Below are 20,117 nucleotides of genomic sequence, written 5' to 3'. Positions count from 1 at the left end.
GAGAGAGTGATTAGGTAACCAGAATGAATTATATAATACATGGAATTGTCAAAGAAGAATATTAAGGTTATATAAGAGAAGTATTAGTGTAATATTAAATAATGGATTAAATAAGATAACTTTTGTTTTGGGGGGCAACCAAAGAGTGGGCCACAAACGCTCATGCTGAATTTCTTCTGAGTCCTGTGGGGACTGGTTTCAGATTTCTGAAGAAGGTCAAATAATGAAAATGATTCAGCACCTGGCATCTCTATGTACTGCTAGGTAGCTCCCAAAATAATAACAAATGTTTATCATGGGCCTTTCTTGTAGCTCTGCTTACAGTTTCAGAGGCTAGTCATCTATCACAGTGGGGAACTCGGTGGGAGTATGGTGCTGAAACATTAGCTGAGAGCTACATCTTTCATCTGCAGGCAGAAGAAAAGAGACAGAGACTGAGCCTAGCATGGGCTATTGAAACCTCAAAGCCCACCCCCAGTAACACTCTTCCTCTGACAAGGCCACACCTCCCAGTTTTTCTAATCCTTTCAAACAGTCACACTCTCTGATGATTATCTCATTTAAATATATGAACCTATGGGGGTCATTTTTATTCAAACCACTAAACATATATATCATACATAATATGTATCTGCTGGCCAATATATACAATATTCACCATATTTACACAAGCACGTACATACCCACATGTCATGCACATACATAGATCACATAGTAACACAAGATACTATGTACTAGTCACATACACACGTATGCCACATACAATAATACATAAAGACACGCATATAACATATGCATACAAGCACATGCACTAGCATAGCAATTAATATACATACAGGCGCACATACTCCATATTCTATGTACAAAACACTATATTATATGCTCATATACCACATGCTATGTATACAAATACACACAAACATACATGCTCATACTATTCACTCCCACAAACACACACAGTCCATATATTAAGTGCTCTCACACACACTGCACACACACACACACACACACACACACACACACACACACTGGCACACACTCAAACACAAACACACACTTTTTAAGCTTGTCAGCTTTGGAGATAATGCCACAGGGATCCTTTCTCTCTTCTGAAAAATTGAGACTTTGAGGAAAAATGTAGAAAGCCGGGTGTCAGATTAACATTTCCATTATTTTCATTTTAAAAAGTAAAATTCTAGTTCACCGTTAGTCCTGAGAAGTGTGGTACTCAGACTACAGAGCACCAACCGGGGGTGTTCATTACTAAGACAACTCTAACTACAAAGCAGGCTGAAACTAGAAAAATCTTTGCTTAGACAAAATATTTTACAAAGTATAAAGCATCTACAAGACTATTTTAGTAAATTGTTTGTAGACAACCACAGAATAATTTTGTGGCAATATATGCACAGAGACTGAAAACATTAGGAAAAATCATGAAGTGGAACATTTTGTTACCATCCCTACAAAGTTAATGTTTTATAAAGAATTTGCTCAAAGACATTAGTAGCTGTTATTTCAGTGAAATTTGCTCAAAGTCCCGCAGATTCCCTGCCTTCTCACACCCACACCCTCCTGGTGCATAAATATTACATTATATAATACATGCATATATGTGTGAGATAGAGGTAAAAGTGTCATCAAAGTCCTTAAAATATGATTACAAAATGAAAGAAGAAGACCATCATGTGGTCTCCCCATCACAGCATGCTAATAAGCTGTCAGTCCTTTGAAAGGTGTTGATTGCTACACTCTGAACTAGAAGTTCAGCTATGCACATTGGTTCTAACACTACAGGAAGTTCCATCAAAATCCATGCATCCACAAAATCAGGCCGAGATGCTAGCCCTTAAGTTTGACACAGGCTCCATCACTCCTTGAATATTTGTATTGCCATCTCTTATTCAGTAGCCTCACATAGATGTTTGTTTGCTTATAGGGGAATCTGAGTTTCTCTTGTGTGGAACCCTACACAGTACCAGTCTTCTTCAATGCTACAAGCTACCTGGAGGTGCCTGGCAGACTTAATCAGGACCTGTTCTCAGTCAGTTTCCAGTTCAGGACTTGGAACCCCAGTGGTCTCCTGCTCTTCAGTCAATTTGCAGATAACTTAGGCAATGTGGAGATTGACCTTGTGGAGAGCAAAGTGAGCGTCCACATCAACACCACACAGAGCAAGACAAGCCAAATTGACATCTCCTCAGGTCAGTGGTATCTGATTGACATGTTTCTAAAAGCCAAAGTGGAGGCTGTTCTCCTCTTCTCTCTCTCTCTCTCTCTCTCTCTCTCTCTCTCTCTCTCCTCCTCCTCCTCCTCCTCCTCCTTTTCTTCCTGTCCCCCCTCCTTCTCCTTTCGTTTTGATATTTTTTATTGGCACTAAAGGCTCACAATACTTTCCACCTTCCTTAATTGCACTATACTCTGCTTAAGAGAAGTGTCGAGTCTAGGGTATGGGCAAGAAAGAAAATTAGTTGACTTTGAATTATACCATGTGAATCTTCTAATCCTTCTAGATACTGCATCATATTTAGTAGAGAAATAGTCATACCTCAGCATGCATATTTTAAATGTAAAAGTAAACACTGTTTGTAATGACAAGACAGTGCTTAGTATATTTTGACCTCAAAAGAATTCAAATAGCTTTTACTACTAGTTATAAGATTATATTAATATAATTGTCAGTTTAAAATGGTTAACTCCCTCAATCCAAAGTGTCACTTGTAGACATTTGTCGGTTGTTAAGTAAAAGTAAACAAGAGATAAAAACAAAACAGAATAGCTAAGTATATATATATGTCAACTGAGGGAAGGTTGGCATGACTGCATTTTGCATTGTTTTAAATGAGCATTGTTATGGTGTCACAAGATAAAGCATTTTCTTAAATTGATATGGTATTAGGAAAGATGACACTGAAAAGTGAGATGTTATTATCTAAAAATCTAGGTGCAAGTTGGAAGAGTGATACATTTTAAACCAAGTTTCCCTAGTTGTTCCTTGAAATAGGAATATTAGTTACATGTTACTGTGGTGTGCAAATGCCAAGCAAAAGAAACAGAGATAGAAGACTTTGTCTGTGCTGATGATTTGAGGGAATGTTCTATGATGGCTGCAGAAGCATGAAGTGGTTGGTCATATTCATTCAGGGCACAGAGAAAACAGCAATGTTTAACTTGCAAATAACAATGCAGATACAGGTTGGGGGCAAGAAAGCAGCATTTAATGAGCATTTAGTACAGATGTGTCCATTACAAAGAAAGGAAATCATGACAGATAAATCAGGTGTGCAACTTCTGCCGCATTTTGAAATAGGATATTATTACTCCGTAAGTATTTTGCAGACACCAGGACACCCACACACTGAATTACATTATTCATCTCATTTCTTCATCTCTGCCCTAGGCTTCAAACTCCTGGAGTATTGAAGACATACATAGTCTTCCTGTATCTTGAGCTTTCATATCTTCTGGAAGAGCTGTTCCAGGAATGGTTCTCAAGTACAGGACGTACTGCATGAATTAGATCTTAGATGCTCTAAGATAGAGCTTATCTCCCCATACAATAAGTTCAGTGCATCTGTAATATCATACTCTGTGTAGGTCACTGCATTGCTATTCTGAAGGGCTGTTTGTGGATTATTGAAATGCCAGGATACCCCTGTCTATATTCTGACTTTTTAAAAATTATCCTGCATGGGAAGTTAAAATGACTAATAAACCAATTTTTAAATCAATTTTTCTTCTGGTAAGCTCAGCTGGGGAGATTCAGAGTAAACATAATATATCAAGAGACCCAGAATAAGATAAAACAAATACACATAAATGATTTATACAGTTGGAAAGCATCTACTGTGAGGATTAAAGGTTCTTTTCTAATAGCTAAGCACATAAAAGTGTTAGTATGTAGTCCTCCCTCATGACGTTATCTAAGCAAACTAACTTGCTCATATGTTTCCATGTAACCAAATAATTGTGTTTGAAGTAATAGTATCTTCAACACAGCAATTACTCAACTTGTTTGTTTGATTTGATCTAACTTGAGTCTACAAGATATTATATAACTTAAACAATATTGGAAGACAAAGAACCAACAAAAGAATCAAACTAAAACAGTGTGTAAAAAATATCCATCTGCAGAACAAAAACAAAATTCAGCTAATTAACCTTAAAAGTTTTCCTGAAAGACTGAAACATGGACTCTAGAATATTTGCCAATTTAGACAAAAATTGTATAACTTGAAGGAAACTAACATGATGTCTGATTATTTTAAAGCCTGACTCTTAGCTCCATGTAATGTTTCAAACCTGTACTTTCCCTCCACACGTACTAAGAGTGAAGGCCATATTGCGATTGCACACATTTTAGAAAAATGAGTGCCTATAACCGAAAAGATTGCCATTAAAAACACATTGCATCCAGCTAATGGTAAAATGCCTGCCATGAGAACATGGAGAACTGATATTAGATTCCAAGTACTCATACAAAAGCTAAGTTTGATGGTGGTTGTGCCCTTAATGATAGAAGAAGGGGGAGACAGAAGAAGGAGATCCTTAGGATTGGCTGGCCCACCAATGTGGCCAATTGGCAAACTGCTGGTACAGTGGCAGATATTTTTCTCAAAATATTAGATAGAGTATAATTAAAGATTACACCTAACATTGACCTATAGACTCCACACATATATATATATATGAATGTGAACTCTCACATACAAATTTACATAGAAGAAAACATTACATATAAACACACATATTTAAAAATCTAGAAGAAAATAATTTTAAAACTTAAAATGTTGAATCTTGTTTTTACAGATGAGTTTCACAAAATACAATTTCATTAGCATGTTACTAAATTCAGTCAAGTACACAAATCACTTACCGTATGCAGGAATACTGAGAAGGGAACCCAAAGTCCTGCCGTTTGGTGTAACAAAGGTACTACACATGTACTACATTACTTCTGCCATTGCCAATGTGAGAATAGCAATTCTTTGTGCTTCATTTTCAAAATACCTTTGGCTGCAAACATTTTTTAAATACAATACCAATAGCATTTTGGTGGACACATACAGAACAAGGTACTGAGATCAATTCACAGTTTCTCATATGTTGCTGTTGAATGATTGTAACTTTTTTCTGATTTTAGTTAATAATATAGTCCATGGTAAGGGTGAATATATCCACGTGATTTATACTCCCTTTGTTCTGTCTTTTACAATACAGTCATAGAGTATTGATTTAAAGTAACTCTTACAACAAATAGGATAATAATCTACATGGCTCCCATTCTCCTAGCACTGTTTCCTCCAAGTCATGATGACTCTTCTTTGTTCACTGTAGTTCTTGGCAAAATGCTCAATGTGTTAATTTAAGCAAACTCTGAGTGACCTCAAATTTTCAGGTTGAGTTATCTTTCCATGGAAATATTTTCTAAGTTTCAAAGTCAATTTTAGAAAATCTTTCCACTGTATTTCTTTTATGAAATGAACACAGTATTCACTGACATGTGGATCCATGTTTGTGTTCTGATTTTAGGAACAAATAATAAGAATGAGGGTCTGCTAACCAAGCCTATGGAGCAACATCTGTTCCCTCTGGGGAATCTTTTCATTTTATCTTTCATAGTCAGAGCTCTAGGTTATGTGGACCCAATCGTTTGTGTGTTCCAAATGGTTTGGGTTAGAGCATAGTAAGAAAACATCTTATTTCATACACAATATCTACTGATGCAATGTTTCATGAAATGAAATTAATCTTGATACTTTGAATATGCTATAATTAGTTTTGACATTTCTTTTCATTTTCCCATTAAGTAATTGACATGACCCATTACAATGATTTCTTTCTTTTAGTACACTTTGGCCAACATGGACCTACACATCTCTCACGTAATTAGAAGAGTTGGAAAGTTTAAAAGCTTGAAATTGCTACAGTTATTTACTCCATTTTTCATTTTGGAAAGTTAGATGTATCTTCTATGCATGGTACAAAACTTTATCAAAAAGTGATAAAATAAAAGACAAATATTAGCATTAGCCTTGTAGACATCAACTATCTGAAATAAGTTTATTTCAAAATACTTCAATGTTATTAAACCAAATGTAAACAAATTTTTAGGATAATAAGAAAACAGATGTGGTATTCTATATTAATAAAATCATGAAATATGATTTGTCAGAACTTGTATACAAATGAGATTTCTGTTAATGACTTCTCTTACCTATTATTTTATATAAAAAAGCCAGTCTCTGACATGAATAAAGAAAATCTTTCAGAAAAGTCATTCTGCATATTCTCTGCTCTCGACCAGCTGTTTGGCTCAGCACCAGTATGCAAGGCTCCTTGTTTAGTTCATGTAGATTTTGCTTCAATTACAGAATAATAGTTTGGAATTCTGAATGCTGCAAGCATCACCTTTGTTTGTATTTCATTCTCTAGAGAACACCTTTTGAGGCTCTGTTTCATTTACTTGTCTTTCTTAGTAAAATTTCTTTGGAAACCTTTGAGATCCATCTGGGGATGTTGTAGACAGCATGGGGGGGGGGGGTTATTTGTTTGGTGTGTGCCTGAGAGCATGGGGAGAGTGCCACTTCCAATTCAGTCTGGTTCTATGCATTTGCTGGGGAACAATCATGGCACAATCAAGCAGCAAAATGCCTTTCTCTTCATTTTTGTGAATGTTTCAAGAGGTAGCCAACCATTAGCATTTCCTTCATTTGGGGGAGGTTGAAAATGCCTCTGTATTTACCATAGCACACGCGCGCGCACACACACACACACACACACACACGTACATATAATACATAATATGCCACTTTTATTTATTTATCTTGAGAATATTTTTCTCTTTTTACTTATTTTATTGAGCTATACATTTTCTCTGCTTCCTTCTCTTCTTTCTCCTCCCCTCCAACCCTCTCCCATGGTCCCCATGCTCCCAATTTATTCAGGAGATCTTGTCCTTTTCTACTTACCACATAGATTAGATCCATGTATTTCTCTCATTATTGTCTAGATGCTCTTAGACATAAAGCAAAGAAAACTAGCCTACAATTTACAATCCCAGAGCATTTCTTTCTTTACAAGTGATGAGTTTCCAAAATTCAGATGTCTCTCATAAACAGTCTTTCTGTTTAATTTTTTACTGCCAATGGATTTTCAGTTCTATGATTTCAAGCTTCACCACTTACTAAAAAAAAAATACCTGAAATATTAAAATAAATAGGGCCAATGAGAGGACTCAGAGGATACTGCTTCTGCTGCTGATCATGGCAACCTCAACACCCACATGGTAGAAGAAAAGAACAGAATCCTACAATTTGTCCTCTGACATGTCATGAACGTACATAATGCATACCTATGTGTGTGTGTGCAAATAAAAATGTGAATTAAAAATAATGTAGAGGGAGAATTAGTCTTTCTCATGGATGACCTCCCTAATGGGTTATGCAATACCAAGTTGTCAGCTCTAAAATCATGGACATGCAAACAACACTAAAAGAACTCATCAGGGTATGCTTCTATATTCATGTGTGTATGCTAAAATAATAAAGAGAAATGTCATGAATTTAATGGATATGGTAGGAGTTGGAGGAAGAAAAGAGAAATGTAAAGTAATGTAATTATATTTTAATTGAAAATTTAAAATATAATAAATATGCTTTAAATGTAGCATTAATAAGTACTTCATATATTTCAAATGACTTATGTGAGAGTGCCTTATATCAAAGTGAATGGGAAATTAATAACTCATACAGTGTTACATATTTCAACTTTAAACCATAGTTACCAAATTCTTTAAAATATGATTTCTAAAGCCAGACATGGTGGCACATGCTTGTAATGTCAGTCAGAAGTACCACAAGTTCGAGACCAGCATGAACTACATAGCAAGGTCCAGACCAGGTGAAAGTTAATGCATGAAGCACTGTGCTGTATTTAGCACACAGATGTATATACAAACTATAGATATAAATGTAGTTGTATTTGGATATACCCACAGTAAAGTTTGCTGATTTTGTTCTCCCCACTTCACAAATAGACTTGCTGTGAGAGTGGCAGGGCACCAACTAAAAAGGGTTTTAGCAATAGTCTGTAGCTCCTGGCTAGCTTCACCCAACTGCCTTTCTATTATGTCTGGACTCCCACAGTGCCTGTGCTGTCATCGTACTAGCTGCAAAGAAATTTACTTTTAATTTTACTTCATTGCATGCTGGTATGTTTTTCACAATAGATGCAATTATATCCCAAGATGAGAAGAAAGAGGGAAAAGGCTGGGGGAGTTTCATGATATTAGTCCTTGAATTATTCTTTACAAAGCAAAATTAATTATTCAGTTTATAATTTATAATCACACCCCAGGTTGTCATACCCATTCTAATTTCTATAGGATTTGTAGAATAATTATTTTCATTTTTGTAGAGATGGTAAATAAAACACAATTGCATGTATAAGTTTTTAAATTACAAAAAGAATAAAAATATAAATTAATTCCAATAGATGAGGAGAAGAAACTGCTGATTTTAACCAGGTCATGCTGTAAAAGTTTCAATTAAGTGTGAAAATAACTAAACAAAGTAAAACAGATCCTATAAACTAGGAGGATAAGAATGCATGAAGACCAGCAAAAAAAGCAAAGTCCAGAAATGGAGAAGTGAAGTATGTATAGGCATGTAGCTGAAGATCTTCCAAAATAGGAACAAGAAAAATAAGAATTGGAAAAGGAATCAAAAACTAGTTAAATTTGCCGAGATCATTTCATGTTCCTCATTCCATAAAAACTAACTACTGAAACTTTGTATGGCTTGAGTTTACACAGATCTTATGGATGATGTTAAAACATCTGTGAACTTATGTGTTCTACTTCCTGTTCTGTCTGGAAATCACTGCTTCAATGTAGTCATACCACCTATGGTTTTAACAGTCAATGATCCCTGATCCCTGATGTGTATGTTAGAGATGCTCCCGCATAGGGATGCATACTCTACTCCAGAGTCTCTTTCTCTGCACCTTTTTGGGTCTTTGTGTTGACCAGTTTAGGAACTATTGGCCATTGCTATCTGTAGGAAGAGGAGTAAGTGTTTTTGTTTTGTTTGTTAAGGTCCACCATGTTCTAGTGAATGACCACATAGCCCAGAGTACACAAGCAGCACTAACTGGACTCAGCAGTTTTTAAAAAAATAGGACACAAAATCAGGTAGTATGAAATGAGCAGGGATCTAGGAAAAGTTCAGGGAAGGGAGTGGATATGATCAAAATACAATCTTTGAGATTCCCAATTAATAACATTATTTTACAGTATAAAAGCTAATTGTCTGGTATGGGAGGTCCTTCTGTCTATGTGTTGATTGTATTGGTTAATGAATAAAGAAACTGCCTTGGAGTGTTGATGTGGCAGAACTTAGGTAGGTAGGGAAAAATGTACTGAATGCTGGGAGAAGGAAGGGAGAGAGAGATGCCATGGAACCACCGGAGTCAGACATGCCAAAACTTTGCTGGTAAGCCACTGCCATGTGGCAATACACAGACTAATGGAGATGGGCCAAACTAAGATGTAAGAGTTAGCCAATAAGAAGTTAGAGCTAATGGACCAAGCAGTGATTTAATTAATATAGTTTCTGTGTGATTGTTTCTGGCCTAAGCTAGCTGGGTAGCCGGGAACCAAAAAGCAACCCAACCAACAATTGTCCCTTCCCAAATGAGACTGGCAATCATGAACACATCAATGCAGATCTACACTAAGATATCTTAGTCAAGTTTAGTTATTTTGCCCCTGAGTAAACTAAGAGTTGGTTAACAAATGATAGCAAGTCAGTATGAAACCATTTGGAATGGTTGATTTTCACAGTCAGAAAGAACATAGTGGAGTCTTTGGGCAGGAACTCTCTGTCCTCATGTTCCAGTGTCCTAATTAACCTCAAAATAAGAAAATATGCAAAAGAACTGACCAGAAGATCAGAAGATTCTGGACATGTATTATGAGCATCCTTGATCTCCTATCTTTGTGTGAAGGATGTGCAATAATTGGTAACCTACTGGCATGTGGCAATAAATTGTGGAAACAGACCTGTCATGGAGGAGAGTTTCCTACTGATCTGGTTAAAAGACTGGGGGACCCAGAAGTTGATGAAAATCTGTGGAAGAAATATCTTCTTGATGCCTATGGTGGTATATCTACTTGATTGTATAAAATTTCCTAATCTCCTTCCTCTGTTTATAAAAATTAATTTTGGGAAAATGTGTTGGAGGTGATGAGACACATATTCTGGGTTAGAAAGTATTGATGTAAATCACAAAACTATCCCACACCAGTTTGGAATTATGATTAATGAAAGGGTTATTTAAGGGGAAAACTTACAGATCACTGTCTTAGACAACAGCCCTCTGTGCAACCAGGAACAGAGTCTAGTAGCTGGAAGCAGAGCCAGAAGCAAGAGCGAGAGCAGGGCTACTGCTGCTTTTAAAAGCAAAAGAGACCACACTCAAGTGGGCTGGTATCTTAAAGGCTATTGGCTGAAGGATTAGAAGGAGCTCCAGCAGCAAGAAAGTAACTAATTTGGGCAAACATGGCAGGAGCTGAATATGTATCTGGCTCTACCTTGAACTATGATTCAATTTCATGCATCCTCTCATCCTGATATCATTTCCCAGAAACCTTTCTCGCCTAAGCATGGACCTGTTATGTAGTGACCAAACCTTTGTATTGCTTCTGAGTCTTCTTTTTCTTCTCCAGATCCTGTTTTCCCACTTACTCCTCATGATCCAGTTTCCACAATTAAAATTCAGCTTATATCATTGCTATAGCACATATTAACATCTGACATTTCCTGAAAGATGCTAATAACCTGCATTTTACATCTACTTTCTCTATTAATAAAAACTCTTCAGGGCTATTTCTTAGCACTCTGAATCTCTCTGGGATCCATTCAGAAATTGCATATTAAATGAAGAGCCTTTATGTAGAAACTGGCGCTTGTTACTCTCATATAGACTCTTCTCAATTTCCCTTGGCTGAACACTGGAGCGTTGCTCACCCCTGAGTTCCCTGAATACTTCACTACCCTCTCTCATACCTTGTTGTTATATGTTTAACCCTCACACTACAGATTTAAACCTAGACAGCAAAATACTATTGACAGCAAATATTTGTGACCTCTTTTAACATGGAGTTTTGCTATCTCAAACTCTGGAATGCTTTTGTCAAACGTTTTTGGATTGCTCTAGGCAATACCTTGCTTTCTCCTACCCTCTCTACCACAAAACATCCATAACTTTTGGCATACATAAGCCTAAGCATGGTTTATGTTGTGGACATAACATGTTATGTAATGATAAGTTATGGGAATTTGACTAGAAATGGAAAAGTATAAAAATGCACCCAATCCCTCAAACTCTTAGATTTAATTAAGCTTGGATGACACAATACCCCAGATCCCAGAATCAGGGATTTTTACATTTATGATGCTTCCCATAATGTGGAATCAGAAGCTTACGAAAATTCCTAGCTCATCTGAAAACAGAAGCATCTGTGAGCGATCAGATAGAAAAGGATGTCTTGTGAGTCTAGTTGCTGCTATTAACTGACTCCACCATTGAGCTTCCTCTGCTGAATCATCTCTCTTCTGAGCTAGTGAAACATTGGAGAAAATGAGGCTCTTTGTCTATGCAGCTGTGTCTCTCATCTCGAAGACAATGATGAAGTCTATGTTAATAGATAACTCTCTTGAAAGATTATACTTTGCCTATCATTGTCCCTTACATTAATTATCCAACTTAAAGCTCCAATAACCTTGAGGTCATGTACTATTGAGAAATCTTTGTAACTCACTGATATCAATGGTAAAATCATTCTTCTAATTACCCAAGTTCAAAGAAGTGAGAGAAAAATCTAATTTTGTCCTCCATCTTTGCCTGGCATATATAATGATTTCACAATTACCAGCAGTGTTTTCACGTGCCTTGCCTATCCATCATTTCCTTTTCTAATTCAGAAATTCATTGCTTGAAGGAATAATCAAGGCCACCTTAATTACCAAAAAAATGATTGGTTTTTCATTCATTGGCCTATTTCTTATGGCATTGAAGTTATGAGCATGGACCCTAACTGGTACTGATTGAGTTCCTCCTCTGTTACAGGCAGTGTTTAAACAAAGACAAAGTACAGACAGTATTTAGTCATTTAAGTCTTTCAATATGCTATAGGAGAAAGACCAGAAGCTATCCCAACTTACCAAGAAGGAAGTAAGAATAGAGATGAGTCACCTACCTGGGCTCTCTGGCTATTGAGAGTCTGAAGTTACAGAGAACATGCATCTAAAGTCGTCATTTCTCCTTGCTGTGTGGTCCTGACTCTCACACCTGAGCAACATACTGGTTGACACTCACCCAGGATTGGTATTATGGTCTGTGACATCTGAAACCTTTGTTGAAAACAACATCCAATAGTTAGAATGACCTCACTTGTCTCACTGAGATTCTCAAAGAAGACTCTCAAGTTGTCCATCTTCATCATTCCAATTCCTCTCCCACATGATTTTAATCTATATATTCGAAATTCAGGGAAAAAGCATTTTACAGTTTCTCATCACTGAAAGGATGAGATTAATTCTTGTAGCCTGCTTTACAAGACTATGTACAATCTGAGTTTATCCACAGTGCTTGGCCTTCTTTCTGTTTTGTTTTGTTTTAAAGTACATGTGTATTTCCTCTATGTGAGTACATGAGTAAGTGAGCCATGGAGGCCAGAAGAGAGTGATGGACACTCAAAAGCTGTGGGTGACTGTTACAACTGAACATGGGTGCAGAAAACCAAACTTGAATTCTTGACAAGAGCAACAAGAGTTCTGAGTTGTTAGGCCATCTCTCTACCTGGCTTCTAGCTTCTCCTGTTTTGTGTTCTATCTCCCTGCCTGTTTACATTATATTATAGAAAATCCTCCCTCTGTATGGCATCTTGAAAACACCTGATCATGTTTCAAAGTCCACTTTTTCAGTATCATGCTTATCTCTATTCCTCAGGGAACAATCTGCCATGCTCTAGTACAGCACTTTTATCTCTTCAATAATTATTTTCCATTGTTCTACTGTAAATTCAGTATTACACTGCAAGCCCCTCTAATCCTATATCCCACTAATTGATACTCATCGGAGCATGTCCATCAGAAAAGAGACAGTCTTTACTTTCATCTCTGCTCTGTGCTGGATGTACACTTGGATAGCTTCAGTCTTTACTTTTACTCTCTTTTCTTCTCTAAGACCATTCTTCACCTCCCACAAAAACAAGATTCTAAGATGACTGCTTCTTTCCCATAATGCTACCCTTCAACAGCCTTCCATGATTTTTCACGTCATCTTTCAGGAAAGCCTGAACACTTGTCTCATTCTGATCCTTCTAAAAGCTTTATTTGCTCATCATATTTTCACTTGCTGAATAGATTCCATTGTGTGAGCTATGTCTTAATCTCCTACATATAGAGATGATAAACTGCAAATCTTTTGTCTATCCATTTCTAAGCCTGGTACCATCTCTTCCATGTAGCCTGCTTCCAAATGTCTGATTGCTCACTGTTACAGCACACTAATGCCAAGTTATTGTAAAGTGTAACTTGATAATCCATTGTTATCATCGAATATAGGGACCAAAGTCTTCCTGAAAAAAATGAACTGGTTTCTGAAAGGAAATGATGGCTTATGTTCAGGATTGGGATTGATGAAGACCTGAATTCTGATTTGATACTTCTATATAAAGAAGAACACTTTGTTGGTGATGGTTTTTTTTCAGACATTAAAGCTGTATTGGCTACACTATAAATAAAATAAAGTCATGTGTACATTGGCCAACAAATATTCTCTGAGAGCATAATATAAAGTAAGACCTTGAAATTATTTAAATTCCCTTTGTATTTCAATTTATTTTCACATAGAGCATACATACACACACTCAAAAACTGCTCATGATTGAAATTAATTTAGCTTTATTATATTCCTCAAGTTCTGGAAATCATTGGCTATGACAAGCCCTGAAATAGATAAACAAATCTTATTGTTCCTTTTTTTCTCCCCTTCAACAAGCCCCAGGTTTCTAGCCTATTGCACAGTTTCTTAAAATGACTGTCCACTCTTGTGAGAGCCTCATCTGAATTGCCTTGTCTGGAAGATATCAAATCATGTTGCCCATGACTGTTTTATTCAGTAACTCTAGGCAATAACACTATTGTTTAGTTAACTTGGCAATAAAACAAACTTCAAAGTAACCTCATAGTAGCATGTTATGTGCACTCTGGGAGTATGGCTTTCTCCATTCTCCCATCCAGATGTTTTCACATTTATCCCAGAGGTTCATGGGACACATAGCATATCCTGACTGTATTTCTGACACATCATCTACAGTGAACTGGTGCTGGGAGAAAGGTAATATATTCTCTAGTATTTCCCCAGTGTCTTTACAATGTAATTCGAGAGAGGAACCATTCAAAGATGCTTGATATCTGTAGATCTACTGTCAGGTAAGTTTTCAACCTTTTCCACAACAAAGGTATTGATCTGATTTTATATAGAATAATCGTGTCATGGACATGCACAGAAGATGCTGTTCATAAGCTCCTTGATGAGGGCAATACATAGCTTCCTAGTCTCTATAAGAAATACTTCCTTTAGGAAGCAGAATAGAAAAAGGATACTCTACATCTATTGTTCTGCCACATGGAAATATTTCAAAATGTACCACACAATTTGTTATATGGGACATCCAGTGCTGTCATTATTGCAGCTCCTGAAGAATGTGAGTTCCCAAGCCAGTGACTCCCCAGCGATGCTCCATGTCTCATAGGCACTATGTAAATGTGTGGGTATGTCTGTGCATACTTAAAAAAAAAACAAACCTCTAATCTTTAATGAAATAAACCTTTAAAACCCATCAATTCTCCTTTAATTGAATGTTATAATGTCTCCATTTGTCACGTTCGGATGATTTAGAATAGAGAAGATTGAGTTAGTAAGACAATATGACATTAAACAAGTCAGAACTATAGCTCATCCAGAACTTGCAGAAAGTACTGGATTTCTTTCATCCCCTCTTATCAAATATTGAGGCCTTGCTATTATGTCAAAAATTTAACAGATTTCTGTTTTATAAATTTCTCTCTCATTCCTTGTTATGCCATGGCCAGTAACACAAAGAATTGGTAAGAAGAAATCATAAGAGATGAGCCTTTGAAACCAGTGGTTCTCAGCTAGGGGTGACTGCAAATGACTCAGTGTATGCAGTGATATCCAGAGAAAGCTTTGTTAGTCAGTTCTAGGAGGCATGATACTGATAAATGATATATGACGGAGGCCAAATATCCCACACAAGAGATGGCAGAATCTTCCTATCTTTTCTCCTTTCTTCTCCTTTGTGCCAGATGTCAGTTGTGGAAGATGAGCACGTGGCCTGAGGGGATGTGCTATAATGTGCCAAAAGCTCACTGCACTATAGGGAAGGAGTCATGCGATTCTCCTATCACTCTTTCCCACAGAAACTGACAAGTTTTACTCTAACCAAGCTGATTTCCAAGTTTGCTACAGGCCCATTGACAGTTTTTAATTCCCTATCATTTTGGTGTTTTATCATAACCCTATCTTATTTTTCTTTCTCAACTTAGTAGTACCTGCTTTGATGGTAAAGCATCTCCAAAATCTTCATACACACCCACTTTATTTACATATGACACTTTCTTATGGAATTTCTTTGTTCAGTAATTTTTTTTTAAAAAAAGTTAAAAAAAAATTGTAGTTCTTTGTGTAGTGTGTCAGGAGTGACCTTACAAGATTGTCCCTCAGACCAACACACATCTATGCATTATTCTAAATTAAAGCATTTGGTTTTATTTCCAGGATTCAGGCTATACTTTTGCAAGTTTCTGACATCTCTTGGATGTTGTTTCAGTATTGTGTTATCCTTTAAATGTTATTGGTAATTTGCACAAACAAATCATGTGCTTTGGTGAGAAGTTGGCAGGAAGAAGCAAATAGTCTATAAATAATACAAATGTTTGATTTTAAATATTAGAAACAGGTATTAAGAAAATTTAATGAACTATACTAAAGTTATATTTAAATCTGTATCAAACAACAGCAAGGGAAACCTAGTTTTCCATCAGAAAAAGAGCTTAAGGTTGTGTCTGTGAGTTTCCAGGCATGTTCCTTAAAGCTCTTAAGGGGAGAAAAGGTGAAACTACTGAGTGTGCACAGTAGAAGGAGTAGAGCCAGCTCTGTGTCCACAGTAGAAGGAGAAGAGCCAGCTCTGTGTTCCTCAGCAGAGTGGCCACCTCGGAATCAAGAGGTTATCACGATTAGCACATTTCTTCACCAACCTGGGGGTACACACTCTTCCTTCCCCATTGCTCTGGTGCCTTCTTTCCCTGCTGCTTATGACTCCATTGCATAGGTACCCGAGAAAAGCCAGCCTGCCTGCCACCGCTTTGTTTCCTTTTACTGATTTGCAAGTTTGTTTTGATTGTGTGTGTGTGTGTGTGTGTGTGTGTGTGTGTGTACATATATGCTCCTGTGTGTATATGTGTGTGCATGCTGAGGCCAAAGTCAATATTGGATATGTTTCTTGATCACTTTAGTTCTTTACACAGGTTCTATTACAGAGTCTTGATTTCAAACAGTTAGCTTAAGCCATCAACTCAGTAAGATTTGGGGATCTACCTGCCTCTGCTTTCCCAGTACTGCGATTACAGACATGTGCACCATGATTCGATTTTTACATGGATGCTGGGGATCTGGACTTGAGTCCTCATATTTCCATGGCAAGCACATCACCTCCTGAACCACTTCCACAGCTCCTGCTATGCTGGTCTTTGATCGCAGGAAAAAAAAAAAAAACAAAAAAAAAAAAACAATGTCACTGTCACTGACAATAGAAAGATGGAAGAATAAACATGGAAATGGGGCGAACTTACGAACCTTGAAACTAGTTTATGAAGTAGAGCCTCTTGGGTAACTGTGAAGGAGGGGTTAGAACCAAGGCTTAGCTTGAAGTTCTGAACTTCACAGGGACCATTTTCATTGTCTAGAAAAAGCCTAGCCCAATAGTACTTAAAAACTGGAAGATCAGAAATACTTAGAATTATCAAAGTTTGCTATTTTTTCTACACCTTATTCATCTCTTCTTCCCTACTACATGTGAGGTATTGCAGCCCCCTTGCTCAGCACAGCAAATGTAAAAATGACTGTAAGGTAGTTAAGTGTTCGGAGAAACCAGATCATGAAATGACGACTGATGGGAGATGGAAGGAGAAAGAAAAACTGGGCAGATCTAGAAAATAAAACCTCAACCAAGACAGCTTTTAGAAAGAAAGGTCACAGCTAATGTCTAATGAGGGCATTCTGTGACCATTAGGGGCTAGATACCTTTTACCTCACACATTGTCCCAACCAGTACTAAAATGGAATGCGTATGACCATCCTTTTGTAAATGGGCAGTTGGAACTCTGAAAGGTCACAAAATTCCCCAGGCTCTGTCCTGGCTGAAATAAAAGTGTGGCTCTCCTCCCAAACCAGTCTAGTGAAAACCATGAAGAGTTTGGACTGTTTGAAGAGTGAAGAAAACACGAAGCTGCCAAGAGCTGAGGTGCATGCAAGGACATGTAGAAGAGGACCTGTATTGTGGATAGGTATAGAAGGAAAGACTCTTCTGGAAGGCCATTCACAGAAAAAAATAGAAGAGAGAAATGCATAGATAAAAAATGATAATGGAGTCACATTTACATCCTGCCCAGAAGGGTTAATTACAAATAGCCAAACAAAACTCAATACACACCATGCCTACCACCATACACCAAGCATTCCCTTAGAACCACTTCACTTACAGATGACAATTCAAATATTTACATCTTGTATGTGAATTCCAGGCAAAAGTCTAATTAAATGACTAAGTTTAGTATTCCCATCCTTTACTCTTCTTTCACCTGGGTAAACATAATTTATTTTGCTTCTTTGCCAACAATTTTGTGAAAAGCTTTTACTAAAGGGTAAAAACAAAACAAAACAAAACAAAAAGCCATGAACACATAAAACATAACTTTCAATTCAGAATGGATTTGGCAAGCTGTCCTGTTTGCTGCTCCAAATATGATGGTTCCTTTTAGAGATTTTTTTAAATGTACTATCCAATATGTCTGCAGCTCAGCTAAACAGTTGTTCTCAGAGCCTGGAGCTTGGTAGAGCAGCTGGGCCCATCTTTGGCTTTCATGTACTAATTGAGGACCAAAACTGTCTTTGGAAACCCTTCCTTGTTAATTCCAAATGTTGGATGCATTTAGGCATCCTTTTCATTGATGCAGCCATGCAGGAACTGTTGCTGCCCTGTGCTCTGCTGGTGGTAAATGGTAAAAAGTGGAATATCCTCTTGCCCTCAAGGTGTATCTTGAATATAATGATTAATGACATATAATAACATATAATGAGATATAGTCAGTACTCAATGCAAAGCATTTGTGGCAAAGACAGTGGCATGTACACAGGAAACAGACTCTGCCTGAGAAGCTTAGCTATTGATCTAGTCATGGTCACAAGTTTTAAGACAGAAAAACACACCAAATTCACTGAGTCTGTCCCTATCCCACACTCACCCAAATAACTAAAATCTATTGAAAGTTTAGAAGGGGAACAAAAACTGGTTGTAATATTTGGATCATAGGTGCTAAATCTTTAATGCATAGGTTCAAGTCTAACTTATATCTAAATATCTCTTTCTCTCTCTCTCTTTCCTTCCCTTGCTCGTTCCTTCCTTCCTTCCTTCCTTCCTTCCTTCCTTCCTTCCTTCCTTCCATCCTTCCCTTTTATCACAGGTTTTCCATGGTAAATGTCATGGTATTTGCCTCTAGGGCTAAACCCCAAGAAGAAGTGGGAAAGGGTTGTAAGGGTTTCTGGCTCTCCCACACTCCTATTATACTCATGTTACAAAACAAATCTTGATAACATTAAGATAAAGCATACACAATTAATTCCTCAGTAATCTATAGTAAAACTCAGGGTATGGTTTCAAAGTGAATATTGAACTTACATGATTTTAGAAAATATTAATGCTTAAGATTGAAGTATCAGGCTTATAATGTTTCATCACTAGACAAATATTTACATTAACATCTTACTTAAATTATTCTTTAAGCTATAAAAAAGTTGAAGTCAAAATAAACTTATGCATCAGATTTTGTTTGAGCAAGATTTGAGAATTTGGGAGCTTACAGGTGATGAGCTCAGTCCAGCGTTAGGAGACTTTATGTCAACATGGTCAAGAGCAGAGTGAGCCTATGACATTCATTCCTGGGCTTTGTCATTGCTCCATGCTGACTTGTCAAGTTTAGAGCCATAGATTTCAAACAAGTGGGCCTCACTTGAATGTTCAACATATGTGATTTAAGTACAGCTTTAAAGATTATTAATAGTTCAACTAGGTAGTAGGAGGGAAGATTTTAGAATGTAGTAATAGGAAGAATAGGAGTTTGCAGGAGATTTCTCAAACAATATCAAGCCGTTTGAGAGAAACAGACTCTTCAAGAAGTGTGAGCAGTTGCATGAGCTTCTGCAATATTTACTGAACATATACTCTACACTAAGGGCATGTATAAATCCATTTCCCATTATCATAACAAAATACTGGAAGCTAATAGGTACTTTACAAGGACGGGGTAGTTATTACTTTTATACTGGAAGCTAATAGGTACTTTACAAGGACGGGGTAGTTATTACTCTGCAGTTTTCTGAGACTGAGTCCATGACTGAGTAGAATCATTTGTTCATCCTCTGCTGAGGTCCTGATGGTAAACGCCATCTTGAGAAATATCATGTGGGAGACAGAAAATACCTTGTGAGACAGTGAACAAAAGAGATAGGGAAGACCGGCTTTGCTTTATATAACAATAATTCTCACAGGAATTAACCAGTATTTGGTTTCTACTTGGTAGACTGTTTAGGAAAGATTAAGAGGTGTGTTACTGACGATGGGCTTTGAGGTTTTGAAAGTGTTACTAGGCTCAGTTTTCCTCTGTCTACCTACTCCCTGAGGATCATTGCTCCAGCGCCGTACCTGACTCCTGCCACATGTTGACAATGGACTAATTCTATCAAGCTAT

The 20,117-nt window shown here is 37.1% G+C and overlaps 1 protein-coding gene across 1 annotated transcript in view; it reads left to right on the top strand.

The window, feature by feature from the left end:
* Nucleotides 1-20,117, top strand: part of Cntnap2 (contactin associated protein like 2) — a 2,135,903-nt gene that overhangs the window by 892,344 nt on the left and 1,223,442 nt on the right. Inside the window, exon 8 of the mRNA XM_005363796.2 lies at nt 1,940-2,204. Within this exon, the coding sequence (XP_005363853.1) occupies nt 1,940-2,204 (265 nt within the window). The remainder of the gene's footprint in view (nt 1-1,939; nt 2,205-20,117) is intronic.

The sequence above is a fragment of the Microtus ochrogaster genome, linkage group LG12 (assembly GCF_000317375.1).
Source record: "Microtus ochrogaster isolate Prairie Vole_2 linkage group LG12, MicOch1.0, whole genome shotgun sequence".
Taxonomy (NCBI): domain Eukaryota; kingdom Metazoa; phylum Chordata; class Mammalia; order Rodentia; family Cricetidae; genus Microtus; species Microtus ochrogaster.
The sequence above is the reverse complement of the archived record's forward strand: the minus strand, read 5'-3'. Positions and strand labels throughout refer to the sequence as shown.